The 16,018-nt window shown below is 37.9% G+C and overlaps 1 protein-coding gene across 5 annotated transcripts in view; it reads right to left on the bottom strand.

Moving 5' to 3' along the window:
• The window catches only part of LOC106020157 (protein FAM135B), a 270,121-nt gene that overhangs the window by 69,041 nt on the left and 185,062 nt on the right, over positions 1–16,018 (bottom strand). For all 5 annotated transcript variants that reach the window (XM_072030578.1, XM_038175218.2, XM_038175215.2 and 2 more), the window contains exons 5-6: positions 10,899–10,969; positions 8,959–9,132 (exon numbers count right to left, since the gene is read on the bottom strand). In XM_072030578.1, the coding sequence (XP_071886679.1) occupies positions 8,959–9,132; positions 10,899–10,969 (245 nt within the window). The remainder of the gene's footprint in view (positions 1–8,958; positions 9,133–10,898; positions 10,970–16,018) is intronic.

A 16,018-nucleotide genomic window follows, 5' to 3' on the forward strand; every position in this document is an offset into this window, starting at 1 on the left:
TCATCATTTGAATATTCGCAAAGCTTTCAAAGGTTTTAAGGGAGAGAAAAGCACTTTTTAATGCCTTTTTTATTTATTTATCTTTCGCTTTTACAGCAGAGAAGGGATTTTAATCTGTTGGTTTTATGGAAATTGATCCCACATAGCACTGTAAAACAAAAACCGTTTTTGGGAAACCTGCCAAAATGTCATCTGTCTGTTGAGGAAAAGTTTAACTGGAAGGCTTACAGATTGTTGAGGTTCCCCTAATGCCTTTTGAAGCACATAATTATAGAATCATAGAAAATACTGAGTTGGAAGGGACCCAACAAGGACCATAAAGTCCAACTTATCACTCCACACAGGATCACCCAAAAATCAGACCATGTGTCTTGACAGCACTGTGCAAACACTTCCTGAGCTCCAGCAGGCTCAGTGCTATTATCACTACCCTGGGGTGCCTGATCACCTCATGGGTGCAGAACCTTTCCCTAACACCCGGCCTGACCCTCCCCTGTCCCAGCTCCATGCCATTCCCTCGGGTCCTGTCGCTGTCCCCAGAGAGCAGAGCTCAGCGCCTGCCCCTCTGCTCCCCTCATGAGGAAGCTGTAGAGCAAGACCTTGGGGCCCAAATGGGGGGGGGTTGGGGTTGTACTGAAAAAAAAAAAAAAAGAAAAAAAAAAAAAAGAAGAAGTCTTGGCATCCTAAAATGATATTTTGGATTCTGAAATGAGAACTTGAACCCTGAAAAGAGGCTGCAGGTCCTTAAAGGAGGCTTTGAGCCCTCAAAATGCGGGTTTGTACTGAAAAGGAGGCACTGAGTCCAAAAAACTTGAGGACAATTTTAATTAGCAATAAAAAGCAGGTTCTTTTAATATTTTGCTTACTGTATTTATTATTTTTTTCCATTTATTCCAGAAACCATGCTCATTTGTATGAATATTGAACCCTGGTTATTTATGCGTCCTTTTGAACCGTCTACTTAATAGAACTAATCTAACATCAACATTTAGAACCTCATCCTATATGCTAACCTTAGCTTTTATTCAGTCAGGATAAAGAAGTCAAGGAGTTCATGTGTGTATGTCAAAGTAAATGAACATGTGTGCAGCACTATTATTTTCAGTGAAAGAAACAATTTATTTTAGCTTTTGTTGAACTGTTCGTTTGATGATTTTAATAATGAGATATCTTTATCCATCAGAAGAGTCTCACAGCTCCTTCAGCAGCTATCTATGGACACATATAATAATGAACTGTCCTCGAAAAACCCCGTTTTTCCAGTAGTATAACCTGCCAGCTAATAGCAATCAAAATTTAAGAACTTTCTGACTCAGAGGTTATATTTAGGCAACTATTTCCAGCAGTCATGGTTATCTTCCATGAATTTGTGTCCATGCCTTTTTGATTTTTACTTTTGACCTCTGTAATAACTTTTTGGAATTAATTGCACATTGTAATATGTGCTGCGCTTCATGCTTGTTTTGACCTGCTGTTGCAGAATTGAATATGGTACCTTTTAGTTCTTGCACCGCACAAAATGTTAAATTCCCTAGTTTTTATCTTCTGTGGACAATTCTTTAACATATAAATGAGATGACAGTTCCCTAGCACAAGGAATGGATTGTCATTGATAAATATTAATTAGATGTGTTATTGAAGAAATTCAGAATAAATGCTTTAGGACATTTTAATAAAATAAAATATATTATTTGACATTAAAATGCTCCCCAAATGAAATAACTTTAATTTTATTTTTTCTTTTATTCACATTTAATTTTTCATTCATTATTTTAAAGATGAAGACTTTTTTTTTCTCTCGGTAAGCAAAATTTAAATGCTTCACAACTTGTAATTTTCAGCAGAATGGGAAAAAAGTTATCTGTTATCAGATTTGAGTCTGAATGTTCACAAAAAAAAATTATCATGCATATGAATTAGTAAAACTGTAACAAACAAGCACCCTCACATTTACAATTACAAGAAATTATAGTCTTATGTTTGAACCAGAGTGGAAGCTCACGACGGGAAATTGCATCCTATTTAGGCCACATTCTATAAAAAAAAATCACTCTGTCTTTTTCCCCTGAGTCTCTTATGGATAAAATATCACTGATTTCAAAAATGAAAACTATAAGCAAGTTCCATAGTGGTAACAATATATCAAACACTAACATAACTACATCTTCCACTGGCAGCACCACTTTGCATTTCACCACAAACTTCTGCTTCCCACAGACAGGAAAATATACATTGCACAACACCAATTTCCCTTACTGTTTTAACTCAACACATTAATATAGCAAATTATTTGTGGCAAATTACTGCTGGCATACAGCCATAGAATACATGGGTGATCTGTTATTTGTTTTGTGAGAATAACAGTTGGATATTTGCAGGCTGTGCTCACCTAGCTATCTTACACAAGAAGTTTCACTAAGGTTATAATGAGTGACTGTAGAATATTCTGACATTCTTGGGTAAGACTGTTAAGAAATATTAAAATCACATTAGTAATGGATACAGATATTTGTCCCTGGATCCCAAACAGAGTCAGGGTGCAAACTGGTTTGAAACCTGTAGTGATTTTGATTGCTGGAAAATGCTGGTTCAGTTGCCCTGAACTTAACTTTAGTTGCTATAAAACTTGAAATCAGGCAAAGTCAGGTGGTGATATTTATTTATGTGGCTTCATTTAGTTTACTTTAGTTTTGTTTTAATGAAAGCTTGACTCAAAAATAGTCGGGTGTTTTCCTTAAATGACTTCTTGGCTGGTAGCTCAAGAGGATGGCATGTCAAAGTGGAAGTTTCTCTTTGCAGATGCATAATAAATAGTAACAAATAAAACAAAATTCAGAGGAACAATTGTGCAGCTATTATGCAAGAATTCTTAGAGAAAAAAAATATGAAATTATTATTTAATAAACAAGTTATGGAAGCAATAGCTCTCTCCTGGATAAATATTCAATTTTCTTTCTACAGATTACTGGAAAAGTAAGTCATGACCTTTGCTACCCAGGATTACATCTGTATCAGATATAAGCTGCCCATAAGTAGGTGCCAGCTACACTCACAATTGTAGAAATATTGACCTGCATAGTCTGCACCCAGAATTGAGGTGCACAGGGTAGAACAGTATGTATATCACACAGATATATCAGTTATGGTGCTTCGAAGGAACAGGGGGATGCCTGAGAATAAAAGGTTGTAGTCATGATAAAATTACTCAAGGATGGCCAGGGTTGGCCTGATTCCTCAGTGCAGTGGAGCACAGCTGAATTAGGTCAGGGCTGAAACCTTTAAATACTCAATGTCCCTTTGATTATGCTTCCTCTTGCCACAGCAGAGCAAACTCAGGGCACTACAAAATTCAGTATCTGCATCGTGGTTTCATTGCTTGCAAAAGGGGTACTATATTGTTTCCCCATCTCAGATGCCACCATGAAGATTTACTGTTTCTTATTCAGTGATTTGGATATGGGAAAAAAAAAGATTTTAATGTTAACAAGTCACAACTCTGAAGTCTACATTGCTTTCCGCATAGATGTAGGTGTGAAACTGGGGGAGAGGATAAAAATTGAGGAGAATCCAAACAGCTGAGGAAATTAAATCCTTTTCTTATGCAAACAAGAGAAATCAGGTTTGCCAGCTGCCTGTGAAGGAGGTACTCGCTTATTTGCAGCATTCTCAAATCTTGACTTTTTATTTTTTTTTCATTCAGATTGAAAATGTTTTCAGCTAAAGCCCAAGAGCCACAGAAAATAACACTGCAGATGCTGCGGCCATCAAGTGAGCTGATCCTTAGACAAAGCATGGCTTTGGGGAGACCCAATCTGTACAGATAGTACCAGTCTGGTGGTGAAACGCAGCACTTAAATTTCCCAAAAGCTTTCAAGGGAAGAAAGTACAAATCATGTGATGTCCCTGGATAAACTTGCAGCAGAAGTGACAGTCTGATCCTACTGGCCATGCTGCTTAAAAGGAAATAGAACATGTAGGGCATTTTTATATATATACTTATAAACAATAATTTATGTTAACTCCTCTTGGGAAGGAGTGGCCAAAAGGTCTATGAAATTAATGAAGCACATAACCATGCTTCTTGCTATTTGTTTCTTACAGAAGTCCAGTATAAGAAAGAAACTGATCATGCAGCATGCCTGAAACTAAGTAGATCTGCACACCACAGAGATGGATGTGTCCCAAGGAAAGAAGAAATATTTACTGAGGTCTGAACAAAGCTGGAGCAAAGTTCTTTTTCTAAGTACTGATGCTGTGCTAAACTGTTCGTTTCATTTATAAACGGGGCCAGTTGCAAAGCCAACGACAGCGAGCTAAAGGAAAAGTCAATGTCTCAGGCCAGAAACCTAACTGATATATACAAAAGACAAAACAGAAAACTGGTGTCCAAACTGGGAGATCCTCCTCACCTTTCTTCTCCAACTGCCTTGTCTAATTTAGGTCCTCTGGACTCACTCCATGTCCCTCGTGTACTGGGGAGCCCAGAACTGGACACAGTACTATAGGTGTGGCCTCGCCAGGGCTGAGTAGAGGGGGAGGATCACCTCCCTTGACCTGCTGGCAACAATCTTCTGAATGCACGCAAGGATACTGAGCCAGGGCAGGTTGCTGGCTCATGGGCTGGCTGCTGGCCACCAGGACTCCAAGGTCCCTCTGCAGAGCTACTTTCAGGCAGGTTACCTCCTGACCTGTATGGGTGTTTGGGGTTGTTCCTTGGGGTGAAGGATCCTGAATTTGCCTTTGTTGAACTTCATGGGTTTCCTTACCAGCCAACTCTCCAGCCTATCCCTTATTATTGCACCCCTGCCTGGAAATACAAAAATTTGGACTCAGCCTCCAGTGGTCCAGCTTCCCTAGCTGCTTGTGGGGTGCTTTTTTGAAAAGTCAAAGGACCCTAAATGTCAAAGTGGGAATTTTTAACCAAGCTCTAGCTTGGTGCTCTGTAAGGAGAAGTCAAAGCTACCCAGCTCTTTCTCTGCTGCTCAGCAGCAGCATCTCAAAGCGATAAAGCTGTCCAGAGAGCCAAGAGAGGAATTGAAGACCAAGACAATCCCACTTTGTTCCTCATCATCCCATACCTGGAACAAATACGATTTCTGGGGGGATTACAGGGTTGAATTGACTCTAGTTCTGCCTCATCAACTTTTTATCCAGGCTCTCACCTCCTTAGGAAATGCATAAAGCCATTAGCATTTGCCACAAATAAGGACCCCATTACAAAGCTGAAGGGTATGATCATTGGAAAAGCTGATTCACAAAATTTCCATGCAGGGTCCTAAAAAGAATTCCATAATCCAGAATTTCACTTTTTCTCAGTTCTGTAAGAAGTGAAGGGTTCGAAGTACCAAATCTAATATTTACAGTATAGGAATTATTAACCAGGACAGACACTGATAGCAAAATTTTAATTTTCAAAAACATAAAATAAAAAAAATAAATAGGAGTAAATGGAGGCATGCTGGCAAGTTTTGCGCTGTGGGAGCTTTTTGAAGGTGAATATTACCCAGCAGGGAAGGGCCTGAATCGATCCTGCTGTTTTCCCTACGGGTTGCTCTGTTCAAATACAGGCAACACGGAAGAACTTTGGAGAAGAATGTATAATTTGCCAACAGATCTAATAAAATATGAAAAGCTGAGTCCACAGGGGATATGTGATCAGATATCTGTGTTTCAGGCAAAGTTGTTTTCCAGGACAACTTCAAGACAGAAGTAAATTTCAACTTCACATAATTTGTGAACTTTATAGAGCATGTCTAGAATTTTTATCTTAGATATAAGTGTACAAATATGTGTAGAAATAAACCATAGAATGGCTTAGGTTGGAAGGGACCTTAAAGATCATATTAATCTAACCCCCCTGCCATAGACAGGGATACCACCCACTACATCAGATTAGCCAAGGCCCCATCCTTGAACACCTGTAGGGATGGGGCATCCACAGATTCTCTGGGAAACCTGTGCCAATGCCTCACCACACAGTGAAGAATTTTCTTCTAAAGTCTAATCTAAATCTTCTCTCTTTTAGTTTAAAACCATTCCTCCTTGTCCTATCTGAGTAAGCAGTCCTTCTCCATCTTTTTTATAAGTCCCTTTTACTGAAAAGTTGAAATGAGGTCTACCCAGAGCCTTCTCTTCTCCAGGCTGAACAGCCCCAGCTCTCTCAGCCTTTCTTCAGAGGAGAGGTGCTCCAGCCCTCTGAGCATCTTTGTAGCCCTCCTCTGGACCCACTCTAACTGATCAACATTTATTGAGCCAATTCCTTATCCACCAGATGGTCCACCCTTCAAATCCATATCTTTTCAATTTAGAGACAAGGATGCTGTGTGGGACTGTGTCAAAGGCCTTACAGAAGTCCAAGTAGATGACATTGGTTGGTCTTCTCTTGTTGACTGAAGGCCATCAGATTGGTCAGGCATGATTTGCCCTTGCTGAAGCCATGCTGGTTGCCTCAAATCACCTCCTTGTCCTGCCAGTGCCTTGATACTGCTTCCAAGAGGATCCATTCCATGATAATACCAGGCACAGAGGAGACATTTATTGGTCTGTAGTTCCCCAGGTCTTCCTCTCTTCCATTTTTAAAAATAGGAGTGATGTTTCCCTTTTTCCAGTCACTGGGGACTTCACCTGACTGTTACACTTTTTCAGTTATGATGAAATTCATTTATGTAGGAGCTTGGCTACTACATCAGCCAATTCCCTCAGGACCCTGGGATGCATGTCATAAAAGCCTATAGACTTGTAGAAATTAAGTTGTGTCAGGACATCTTGAACTTGCTCTTCACTTACAGTGGGAGGGACTCTGCACACCCATCTAGAGGTTTGGAGACTCAAGAGATGTGGGAAGCCTGATCACCAGTGAAGACCAAAGCAAAGAAGTTGTTAAGTACTTCTTAATTTTCCTCGCCTGTTTTTACCAGTTTTCTTCATTTTTCACAGGCAGTACGCTCACCTTAGTCTTTTTTTTTTTTTTGTGGCCAATGTACCTGTAGAACCCCTTCTTGTTATTCTTTGTATCCGTCACCAAGTTTAGTTCTGTCAGTGCCCTGGCTTTCCTGATCCCATCCCTGCACATCCAGACAGTGTTTCTGTACTCTTCCAGGGCACATGGCCCTTGAATGTACATATATATATAAAATACATAGACAACAGGATGGTTTAAGTTGGCAACGTAAAACATAGTATATATGTATATATTTCCCACCTAATGTAACACTCATGCATTTATTTTATTTATTTATTTATTTTTACAATGTGTCAGAAAGGCTTTCTGATCATTTGGGCTCTGTTGTGCTACAAAATAAAGATGTGCTTTTACATTTTTTTCATGTTCCCAGTAAATCCCATTGACCAGTGCTAAACAAGTAATCTCTGAGATGAGAGAAAAGCAAGTAGGTTTTTGTGGGTTGGTTTTGTTTCAGGATGTTTGGCACTGACATTTCTTTTATACTGTTCACCTTGGTTTATATTTAGAGAACACATGATACTCTTCGGGTTTTGAAAATTTAACAAGACACTTCAAAATGATTTTACTGGCTTAAGAAAATGAAACTCTGCATTGTGTTGTCAAAAATCTTCATTTTGTTGCACTAAGTAAAAATATTGTATATTTCATAAATGTCCACAAAATCATATTTTGAAAGCTATAATAATCTGGAACAGTTGCTCATTATGCAATTTATGTGTAATAGCAGTAACAACTCTCTGAAACCCCATTCATTAGAGGATAACAAAGCACTGAAAACAGTCATTAAGCCTGATAACTATTGCTCTTCCACCCTTTTGTATAGTAGAACAATGGATAAATTATCTGAGCAGAAAGATCTGGTTAGGAGTAGTCTGCTACAATTTAATTCACTATTTTAAAAATCTACATAGCAGGAAAGTCACAACAGCAGTTACCTGCATCTCAGTGGAGGAAGAAAAGACAGATTTTGCAGTCTGAGGTACTAATAAACTCACATCTCTGTCACTACTCAAACTCTTACAATCTTAATTCATTGAATGGCACCATACATTTATACAAATGAAGAACTGAAGAAAAGATATATTAAGTCAAAATAGGAAATCTAAGAAAAGAAGAGAGTCTAGAGAATTGTCTTTTCTTTCTCACACAGTGGTTGTCACTCAGTATTTGTCAAACTCAATGTAGGCTTGGTAAACAGCAAGGCCTTGCCAGAGTAAAAGGGTCTGAACAACACTGAACACTGCATTTTGTTCCAGGACCCAAGGAGTTCCCTCCCTTTCAGCACTCTTTATCTCATGTGATGACAAGATTGGACAGAAAGTAAATTACCAGAAAGACCTTTGCTTCCCCTTGCCTGTTCTAAATATTAGAGGATATTGACCTCCAGTCCTGTTTTATTTGAAGGAGTTCTGAATTATTTTCATGTCCTTACGAATCAGATAACATAAATCACACCTAGGCCCCATGGCAGTTAGTATTACACTGCTCCATGGTTAAATCAGATGATGCTACAAGGGAAAAAATCAACAGAGGCTTATCCAGTATTGACTCATGCATGCTTCCTTCCAGTCATGTTATGAATTATGCTAATACCCAGAGGTCAGAAATGAGATTAGAGACCTACTGTCTAAAATGCTTTACAAAACAACAGAAAAAAATATATATTAATGTTCTTATGTGCTTTTGGACTAAAGATGAAAGACAGACAAGGAGGAGGCAAGAAATTTCACCATTCTCTTGTTACAGATGGGGACTAGAGAGATCAAGTCTCCCTGAAATTCTGCAGACTGCTGTTTTTTGGTCAGGCCCTTAGTGTCTTATCAAAGAAAGGAACCTGTGTCAGAGGCTGGATCCAGTCTCCAGAATCCTAGCCCATAACAAAAAAAAAAACAACTGAAATTAAATTATGATCTCTGCTTCTCTTATACAATAAGGAAATGTATTCAGAAGAGGGATCTCCTCTGCCTTTCATGAGACATTTCTGTGTCCTTTACCTGATCAGAGGCTGGTGTAATGCTACCAGTGACGCATGCACAGTGACGGATATCACTGACAGGTGAAAATAGTCAAACATGACAGGAACATGGTGGTGCAGACCTCTCCGGGGGTGGAAGTGAAGACACAGTGTACGGCTGCTGATCATGGGAATGGCTGGAACATCTCTCAGCCTGGAAGAGAAAGAGGTTTACAAGGATTAGTGAAAGCTTGAGTTGTCACAGCCTATAACGTGATACAAGCAGCAGTCTGGGAGGTGGCTTGAGCTGAATTTTTATCACTGCCTGGTAACATTCACAGCTTCAAGAGAGCTTACATAACTGATGAGTATCTTGAATTGTACTTATGTCTAGTGTAAATACAAATATAATAAATATAAATAATAAGTAAAAATATAATGAACAAAAGAGATATATAATGCAGATCCAATTTCCCTTTGTGATCACCCTTGTTGTCTACCTATATACTAGTTCTGGAATCAACAAGAACTAATAAATAACCAAGTGATATGCAGTTAGCAAAGTGCTCAGCTTGCTTGAATGTTCATAGCTAGAAAAGATCACTAATTGTGATTTTTAGTGTACAACCAATCTATTTTTCCTTAGGCAATCTGTGAGAGGTAAAAGCAGTCCTGTGTCAGAGCACTGAACATATTCAGAGTACCTTTCTAGATAGCTGATCTTCTGAAAAACTTTTTGCAAGAGGTCAGGCAAACGAGTAGGTTAAGTAACTGCAGAGAAATTATACAATTAGCACTAGCTTCTTCTATTTTCAGTAAATAAAACCCAATGCTTTGGGTTTTATCGTTGATTATAACTATCCTAGAACAGCTTTCTTAGTGTGCAGTCAGCCATATGACATCCAAGACATCTGTAAAGCATAAGAATGAGATGTAGATCTGAGACCAGGCCTAACTACATCCTCCCAAAGTGCAAGTCATTCCTAAAAAAAAAAAAAAAAGAATTATTTTACAGCATTAAAGACACTTCTGATGTAAGTCAATTGCTTTCCAGAGCTAAGAAAAGCTATAATGTCTTGGTTGAGTATGGTGTCGTCCCAAGCAATGTTTCAGTGAGGTTTGCAGAATACTTTTCTATAAATACCACTGCTTTTGTTTAAAGTAAACCAGATTAATCATTCAAATGATAACAAAAATGAAATGTATGCTTTATGCCACAATTTCACAATAATGTGAAAGTTGCATTTCTTTTTTATTTTTGGCTTTCATTTATGTTTCTTCTCTCAGCTGGTGACTGATGGTCCAGTCCCACCTGCTTTTGTGAACAAGGTTTCACTTGTGTCTTGAAGATAAAGGAAACACATGCCTAGAAATTTGTTAAGATGCTTCTGGATATGAATAAAAACACATGAAACACAGCTGCTGAAGTCATCAGAAGCCTTTTCTATGATTCAGCAAGGTTGAATAAGGTCTAGGATTACACTTACTGCTATGTCTCAGGAACAGATGCTATTTCCATTTCACCAAGATTTTGGAATCAAATGCAGTGGGAAGAGATCAAAGTCAATGGGAAGACTTTTTCCTCCTAAAATATCAAGACCGCTTTGGTTTTCTCTCACAAGAAAAGCACTCAACATGCTCATACACATATCTTCAGCCTTTAGTTGTCTCCTGAGATAAATGCTTTCCTGAACAGCAGCCCCTTTCACATGGAAGTCAGTGATGATATTTCCTTTGACTTCAATAAGAGTAGAGATAGAGCAACACTTAAAACTCACACTTAAAAGAGAAAAAATGTTGTTCATTAATAGAGGAGTGTGAGACACACTTTTCAAATAGAGATGAGAAACAGAAGGACAACACTAAGGAAAAGGAAAGACATATCAAAGACATCCTTTTTCAAAAGGACTCACTTCATCAAAGTCATTTCCCAATTGAATAAACCCTGCATTACCAACTGAGCTTTAAAACAGCACTTACTGTTGTTCACTATCAGTAAAGTGCAGGTCCAACTTGAGCTGAAAGTCTGCCTCACTCAATGCATCTTCCACCTACAAAAGAGAAAGGCAAAGTTATCTTTATAAATTGGCACCTACAATAGTGAAGACAAAGGAGGATGATTTTTCCTAATAAATTGACTCACTGGTACCTTCAGTGAAATATTGGATTGGATTTTGTGAGACAGCACATGAGGACAGCTGTCAGTTCATTACACTAACCTGGAGAAGTCAATATTGGAAAACAGTTCCAGCTTGGCACAGCTGAAGTAACTATAACCTAAGGAAATAACTAAATTAGACTGGAAGAGGGATTAAGCTGCCCAAAACTGTGTTTTATTCTTTTGGGATGTCTTTTCTTCCACAGCAATGTATGTTTAGTAGAATAAAAATAAAATAAAAAATTGTTACTATCAACATAAATGGAAATGTGAACAGAAAATCACTCAATTATCAAAATACTCCTTTTCTGTGAGTATAAGTATCCTTTGCTGTGCACCATAGTACACTGGAAAAATATGGGAACGTAGGTGGAAAAGCAGAATTGCACACTGGGGATCAAGTAGTACAGAGACAACATCTTTTTACCCTAATTTAGACACAAAAAAAGTAAGGTGAGACATCTAGATTTGGTCTTTTGTCAGTGGAAAGCAACAAGTACACACATGCAGTGAGATGACCCATTTTGAAGCTCATATCTACAAAGGATAATTGATTTGTTTGTGCCTGTCTCTTTCCATTGACAACAGATGGAGCATGGACAAATACCTTGCTCTTGATATATTCAAATTTTAAATGGCTTAAATTAGGAAAAATTGACTACTTTCTCCAGCACATTAGCACCTTCTTAATATAATATACGAAAAATATACTGAAGACAATGTCAGAGGCATCTAATCCACTCTAACAGGTAGGATCCACAAAATACATAGCTTAGAACATGTTTAGTTACATTTCCCAAAGCTGAAACTCCATCTGCAGTGTGCCTTTTTCTGTGGAAGCAAGATAAATTAGAGCCAAGGACTGGCTGTACTTTGTTGAAAAAATCAATGTAAAATGTAGACCCTTCCAAAGTAATATGGTGTTTCTTCTAGCATGATCACAGGCACTGAGATGTGAGAAGAAAATTCCAGCCTCTGTTTACTGAAAATGTGCCTTCTCTTTTGTGTTTGTCTCAAAACATCTGGAAGTATGTCTTTCAGCAAAAAAAAGACTTTTTCCTTTTTAATGAGCTGTTGTCACTAAAAATCACAGTTGCTGGCAGTTGCAAAAGAAATAATCATTATTGAAGCTACAGACTGAATTTAAACTAGGAATTAATCTCAAGTATAGAGCATCAGACAAAGCAAACCTCATCTGCCAACAGAGGGTTGAAATTTTGGGTCTGTGCCTAAGTACTGCTGAGCACCTGCAACTGTCACTGAAATTAGCTTGAGTTTAAACAAGTTCAATAGCTTCAGAGACAGAAGGCTAGTGACACTAGCCCAAAACAGGCTGAGGCAATGAACAGGTATCTGAGAGGTATTCACAGCTGCACAGGATCAAGCATTACTGTGCAACTGTACAATAGGGTATATTTAGTCCCACAAGTGGATTGAAATTAGACTTCACAGCACAGTGTAAGAACCCATATAAAATCATGTCACAGTTGTCACTAGAGAGATTGCATGTTTTTCTTCATATATAGGATGTGTTTATAATAAAGCAAGTGAAAACTGGACTGTGGTTCTATACTGGAATCTTCATGAGAAAATAGCATTGAAAGGTTTATGCATGAGTTGAGTATCTAAAGCTCTCCACAAACACAGCCTATCTAGAAGTTAATCCAACCCTCAGACATAACAGCTACATACAAAAACTACATGACACAAGTTAATATACAGCTTTGATTCTTGCTAGACTTCTCTGTGTTTTACTTTTCTTCACATATTAGAACCAAAGTATATAAGATCCTTTACAGGAGAGAAAATGAAATGGCCTTTCCATAACTCATACTGAAGAGACATTGAGATTTCTATCATTTATTTGTCAGTCTTCTGTATGCAATAATACTGTCCTTAAATGAAATATTGGTTGCTCCTTTATGCACTACTGGGACTATTATGGTGTTTTTCACAGTTATTTACAAATGGTAATTGACCAACAGTGTGATAGACAAACAGATTTTTTTTTTCCCTGAAGAAAAGATGTAAAGTTTTAAATGAACCTACTCAAGAAATCAGCTTGAAAACAAATCTCTGAAATATAATTCATGTTTGACTGTCTAAGCCAGGAAGTGGGCCTTCCAGAGAAGCTATGAAGGGTCTTCTGATGTTTTTTAAAAAGTTCAACTTCTCAGCAATAGTAATGATTGAAATCACAACTCATGAAAGAGGAGATAAAGATCTTTATTTGTAGAAATACATTCGTATGAAAGAAGGAATATTATTATTTTCCCTAATATTCCATATAACTAAATAAAGTAAGGGAAATTCAGAACATCTGACCTCTGTGAAATGTTTCACATGCTGATCTTGTGTCCAGTCAAAAATGAAATAAGACAGTTCTGAAGAGAGATTTTGAAAGCTTTCTTTGAAATAACTACATGCATTTCCCCAGCCTCCCCTGCCCCCCCGCTAAATCAAGTAAGGCTGAAATAAATTAATTTTGTTCTTTCAGATTTGATTAATTCTTCCTTGTTTGCATAACTTTTATATTACTCTGTACTTTCTTGTAACACCATCTTGTGTCTTGTGGGAAGTTCCTCATCGTTGGGATGGGCCTATATTTCCCCCAGTGTTCCTACCTTGGCCCTTAGCTTGTGCCAAAAACACCATATTTGGCTGTGAGCACACAAAATTCTCCAGATAGCACTGTCCAGAAATCAGGCTGGTTTCTAGCCTCTGCCTCTCTCACCAACGGAAAGAACTGATAGGGAGATGCATTTTATTAAACACTGTTTGGAATCTGTTCAATAAAAAGTATTTGCATATAAAAGTAGATGTAGTTTATGCAAGAAAGAACATATAGAAACCAAAATACTCCTATTTCTGCTGAACCAGTCTGGAATCAAAGGCTTCATTTCAGTTTTTATTTCTAAGTTTTCAGGTTTACATTTACTTTTTTTTTTTTGGTTTAGTTTCTAAGAGCTGCAATAAAAGTTGTAACTGAAGTTTCCAGCATCCTTGTGATGTACTACCATAATATTTAACAGTTTAGCCAGGATGTCAGACTGAATCATCTGGCTGTCCCATCTCACTTAAATTTCTCTGGAAAGTACAAAATCTAATATACCATTATATCCCAGCATGCCTCACCCTGTCCTCTCCCAGCTGCTAAATTGTCCCCAAATGGAGCCAGCAAGCAAGGAGACAAGTTACCTGTTTTACTGCTTGATGAAAAAGGCAGTGCTCCTTCTTTAATAGGAATGAAAGCAAAAGCTTATGAAAATAAATTAGACTTTGTAACACTAAAGGCTGCCTCAGCCCTGCAATATTGTTTCCTATGAATTCAAGGAATGCTGCATTCTGGGATAATACAGAAAAAGGCATCTAATAAATGTCAGAGTTTTAAAGAACCATTTATATGGTGAAAGGTATGCTCAGTGTGACTTCTAGATGGATAATTGAGGCTTCTTCCATATAACACCAAAAAAAAAAAAAAAAAAAAAAGACATTTCCATATTTAAGCTTATCAAGGGTTATACAGAAAAAAAAAAAAAAATCTAATCTGAACATGCACACTGCAATTCTTTTTTTTTTTTCTTTTTTTCGTACTGAGCCTATCTCATCTACAGAACTATCCTAGCACCATGAGGATAAAGTATACTGCTCCCTTGATGTAATATTTGAATATGCCAGCTCTGGCAGCAGAAACTACAAGGAGCGTATAAACCCAACACTCCCATTACCCAACCTAACGGCCTTGCCCATTTACAGAGAAAGCAGCAAACATACTCATGCCTCTCAACCAAAAACGCCACCACAGAACACAACAGGCACACATAGGACTGGCATACTCTGTGTGTTAAATAAGTTAAGAAGTGATGAACAGAGACAATATTCAAAAGGCTTTGCTGAACTCAAGGTATTTCTCCAAAGCCCAGTTGCAGGAATTGCGTCCGACATTATGTGATAGACATGCAATACCAGCTCTGAACGGTAGCTGAAAATATAATAGCTTTTATTCTGAGCAGGGTGCCCTGTTAAGTGACACAATTTGCTTTTCCCCATATTTATGATGATTTTTTACAGTCACAGAGGACAAGATATAACAGCAGAAAACAGAGAACTGGGAGCGTTAATCATAAGTGAATTGTGCGAACCTGCTAAATGCAAGAAGTTTTATAAACCTTTAATTTTTGCATTTGACTCTTTTTAATACCTTCAGAAATGCATTTTGGGTGAACAAACCTGTTTGTCCTCTTGTTCTACACCCTTGAAAAGCCAAAGCAACTTCATCACACAGAGATAATGGAGCTTTCCCTTTGTAAAACCACTCTGTAAGTACAGAATTGGACAGGTGTTCTTTTCCCAAGGAACCTCCTATATAAAGGTGTGATGGGCACAGTGCATGAGTCAGGACAAGTTTTAGCTGCAAGGAATATCATGGGATTATTTCTTTCATTTTGTGAGGTGCATAGCTTTCTGAATATTAATGCAAAAATCATCAGAAATCATCCCTGCTCAACACAGCGGAAACCGCTGTAATTTGAGGGGAGGGATATTTAATCAAAGATGTTCCACTGTGGAAGGATAAAATTAATATTCAATTAAGCATGTTGGAACATTTTTCTAACGAATATTAATAACCTTGCACTTAGTATTTTTTCCTATGAGCACAAAACAACAGTTCTAGGGAGGAATAAATTGATCAAACTGCATGTAAAAAAAAAAAAAAAAAAAGTGGGAGGGGAAGGGAAGCATGTGAAATTAGGTTCTCCAGCTGTTTCAATTTAGATCTAGATATAACCCAGGTATGTTTGGGTTGAAATAAGTCAAAACATAAATTTCAAATCTCTTCATGCTCAAATGTGAAGTTACAAAGTGAAGGACAGACAAGTATCTCTGGCCCCAAATCCAAGTTCAACGCATAACATTTGATTCACACTGGCTGCACTAGTAC

Source organism: Anas platyrhynchos, chromosome W (genome assembly GCF_047663525.1).
Source record: "Anas platyrhynchos isolate ZD024472 breed Pekin duck chromosome W, IASCAAS_PekinDuck_T2T, whole genome shotgun sequence".
NCBI classification, from domain to species: Eukaryota; Metazoa; Chordata; class Aves; order Anseriformes; family Anatidae; genus Anas; species Anas platyrhynchos.